The sequence below is a fragment of the Scylla paramamosain genome, chromosome 25 (assembly GCF_035594125.1).
Source record: "Scylla paramamosain isolate STU-SP2022 chromosome 25, ASM3559412v1, whole genome shotgun sequence".
NCBI classification, from domain to species: Eukaryota; Metazoa; Arthropoda; class Malacostraca; order Decapoda; family Portunidae; genus Scylla; species Scylla paramamosain.
The window spans coordinates 18,724,162-18,727,962 of record NC_087175.1 but is presented as its reverse complement, the minus strand read 5'-3'; the positions used below and the strand labels follow the sequence as shown (position 1 = coordinate 18,727,962).

Here is a 3,801-nt window from a genome sequence, read left to right as displayed (position 1 = left end):
TGAAAAAAAAAATGCAAGAAAAGAAACTGAGTCTTAAAAGCTTGATTTTACAAACAACAGAACGCCTGACCTCAGCTCGCTATAACTCAAAACTTTGCTGAGATGAAGCTTTATTCTGTGCAGCATTTCATACAAAATCAATTCAGCGTCTAATAGTGCATCTTCACTCTCTCTCAGGTAAATTTTAATAGGTTTCAATTGCAGAAAATTGAGTGCATCGTATTTACGGACGTATCCTTTGATTTGCGCATGATTTACCTCTTAACCTAAATTTGCTCCTCTTATATTAAATTAATCATATGATGAATATAGATAAATGAATAGTTAAATGAATTACCACAGTTCTCTAACATGAAGCCAAGCCTCCATCTGTCATTTCTTCCTTAGGTCTGCAAATGACGCGTTTCTTATCTTAACATTAATTTTTCACCAGATTTTACGCTGTTTCCTTCCGCTAACGTAACGAGGAAGATGAAACAGTACTCTCTCTCTCTCTCTCTCTCTCTCTCTCTCTCTCTCTCTCTCTCTCTCTCTCTCTCTCTCTCTCTCTCTCTCTCTCTGTGTGTGTGTGTGTGTTTGTGTGTGTGTGTGTGTGTGTGTGTGTGTGTGTGTGTGTGTGTGTGTGTGTGTGTGTGTGTGTGTGTGTGTGTGTGTGTGTGTGTGTGTGTGTGTGTGCGCGCGCGTTTCACAAAAAGATAAATAACAGAGCCAACATTTTTTTTGCAGGTTTAATTGATGCTCGTTGAAGTTCGTCGATAAATAAATCCTTACAGAAACACATCAATCACATCATCTCCCTCAGTGTTAGTGATGAGGGGTGCCGTAGGAGGGGGTTGGCGGAGCATAGGAAGAGATGGGTGGGCCGTAGGTTGAGGTAGGAGGAGCATAGGTGGGTCTGGGGGCGTAGGTGGGTCTATGAGGAGCATAGGTCGGGGCAGGTGGGCCGTGTTCATAGGAAGACTCAGGCTCCTCATAAGTAGGCTCAGGAGCATGGTAGGTAGGCTCTGGGGCGTGGTAGGTGGGTTCTGGCTCGTAGGTTGGCCTGTAAATGGGTTCAGGAGTGTAGGATGGGGCGGGGGATGGATGGTGGACGGGGCGGTGAGGGACGGGGGCTGGGCGGTGGACGGGGCGGTGAGGGACGGGGGCTGGGCGGTGGACGGGACGGTGAGGGGCGGGGGCAGAGTGGTTGACGGGGCGGTGAGGGACGGGGGCGGAGTGGTGGACGGGGCGGTGAGGGGCGAGGGCTGGGCGGTGGACGGGACGGTGAGGGGCGAGGGCTGGGCGGTGGACGGGACGGTGAGGGGCGGGGGCTGGGCGGTGAGGAGCTGGGTGATGAGGAGCAGGGTGGCGTGGGGCAGGGGCGTGATGAACCGGGAGACGAGGAGCTGGGTGGTGAGGGGCTGGGTGGTGAGGGGCAGGGCGGTGGGGGACAGGAGCGTGGGCGGGGGCGTGGGGCCTGTGGGAGCTGTGGGAGGTGGTGTGACCTCCCGTGGTGATGCTGACGTGGGAGCTGACTTCAGGCTCAGCGCACGCCACCGCTGCCAACACGGCTAGAAGGAATACCTGGTGGGGAGGGAGAGGTTATTGTCAGGAGGAGGATGAAAAAAAGTACTGTTTATGATAGAGGTGGAGGGAGAGATAGTGATATATGTTATTGTCATTAGGAGGAAGAGGAAAGATAAGTATTGTGTATGGTAGAGGAGGAGATGAAGAAGATGAAGAGGAGAGAGAAATATTGTTTATTACAGAGGAGGAAAAAATGACGAGGAAGAAGAGGGGAAGTAGTTTGTGATGGAGAAAATGGAAGGAAGAAGAATAGAGAGTGAAATGACATTGTCATTGTGTTGAAAATAAAATAAGAAAAAAGACGAAGACGAGAAGGAGGAAGATGAGAAAAGAGACTGAAAAGAATATGATTTAAAAGATGAAATGAAACAAACGAGGAGAAGTTGGAAGAGAAAATTAACAATATAGTAAAAATAACATACTAGAAAAAAAAAAAAAGAAGGACGAAGAAACAGACACAGAGAGACCAACAAGAGATAAACTGATCTACCGTAAGATAATTGAAGACTCCTGTATTTACATTTCACAATATCAGAGTTATAAGACATCAATAGACAGAAAGAAATACGAAGACTTAGAGATACAGATAAACAGATCGAGTATAAGAGCATTTAAAGACTACTATATTTAGACACCGAAACATCAAGATAATAAGAAAAAAAGAGAGAGAGACGCAGAGACACAGATGTAAACAGGAGTGGACTCTCACCCTGCAGGTCATCGTGATAGGAGGGACGCTGAAGGAGTGACGTGGTGCGAAGGAGAGTGACCCTCTTATATAGCTCCTCCGGCCCCCCCAGCTCCCCGTGGCATTGACTTTCTTCCAGTTGTTTATGGAAGTTGTGATATTTTTAGGGTTTAAGACTGTGTTATGGTGAGGATCATGGCTTGTGTGTGTGTGTGTGTGTGATGTATGGATTTCCGAGTTAGATGTATGTATTGTATCACCACAGTTGTTAGACTCTATTAATGATTTTTCAGTGATGCAACGTATCGACCTTCCATCTGACCACGCCCCAATAACTGCCACAGTGAATGTCACAGGGGTAGACCTAGATAACCTTAATGTACGGGCGTCCACACTTGGTGGACACGCAGCTCTGTTAGGAACGGCAGGAAGATCAAGGTTGGTAAGAAAACCTGTAAGATTCTGTGAGATTGATAAGGAGAATTTTGTGAGACATATAGCACAACAAATGCCATGTATACAAGATGATGATGTGAATTCTTATGTTAACAACCTTTCGGACACTTTGTATACATATGCCAAGAGTAGTGTTGTACTGAATGAGGAAGTGTCGCCTGTCAGTAGAATGGAGTTAGGGAGATGGGAGAGGCTGATGGAGGATGATGACGATGCGAGGGTATGGAAGGCAATTGATTGGAAGGGTAACTATAGTACATCTACGCATAGTGATAGTAATCTACCAAGTGATGCAGAATTTAGGGACCATTTTGAGAAAGTACTGAATCCTGCACGAGAAACTCAAAATGATTTATCAGATCTGTCTACAGATATTAATATTCCTGTGCTTGACGAACCCATCTCTCCCCTAGAAGTACAAAATCAAATAAAAAGGATGAAGGTTAACAAGGCATGTGGGCCTGATGGTATCCCTCCTGGAGTTTTTTCAGTTATGTCACCCCAGTGGCTTGTTACTATTGCCACATTATTTAGTTGTATTTTTTCATCTGCTATGTTCCCTTATGCATGGATTAGAGCAAAAGTATTTGTAATATTTAAGAAAGGTGACAAGACTAACACTGATAACTATCGTGGAATAAGCGTCATTAACTCTATAGCTAAACTGTATGAGATGGTACTTTGTGAACGCCTGAATCAGTGGTTCAAACCAGACAGGGAACAAGCAGGGGCGCAGAAGAAGCGTGGATGTATAGAGCATATAGTAACGCTCAGGCTGCTTACCAACACAGCCAGGTTAAAGAAGATTAAGTTGTTTGTGGTATTTATAGATTTCTCGAAAGCGTATGACATCGTTCCAAGGAAAACTCTGTTTACTGTGATGAAGGGTTTGGGGTGCGGGGCCGTGATGCTGGCCGCTATGGTGGCCATGTATCGCACCACGGAAAGTGTTATCGGTGCCGCAGTATTGAGCGCCTCACAGGGAGTCAGACAAGGATCCCCTACCTCTTGCTTTTTGTTTGTAATGTTTGTCAATATGTTAATCAGATCTGTTAAAGAAAAGTGTAGACCAGAAGTATTTATAGAATGGT

At 45.6% G+C, this 3,801-nt stretch overlaps 1 protein-coding gene across 1 annotated transcript; it reads right to left on the bottom strand.

Annotated features, from left to right (window-relative positions):
• Window positions 1–555: 555 nt before the first annotated feature.
• LOC135113276 (uncharacterized) lies at window positions 556–2,350 on the bottom strand. Its single transcript, XM_064028487.1, has 2 exons — window positions 2,276–2,350; window positions 556–1,563 (listed from the first exon to the last, which is right to left on the bottom strand). Exons 1-2 carry the CDS (start codon window positions 2,285–2,287, stop codon window positions 805–807), a joined length of 771 nt encoding a protein of 256 aa, XP_063884557.1. The 5' UTR covers window positions 2,288–2,350; the 3' UTR covers window positions 556–804.
• Between the last annotated feature and the right edge of the window lie 1,451 nt (window positions 2,351–3,801).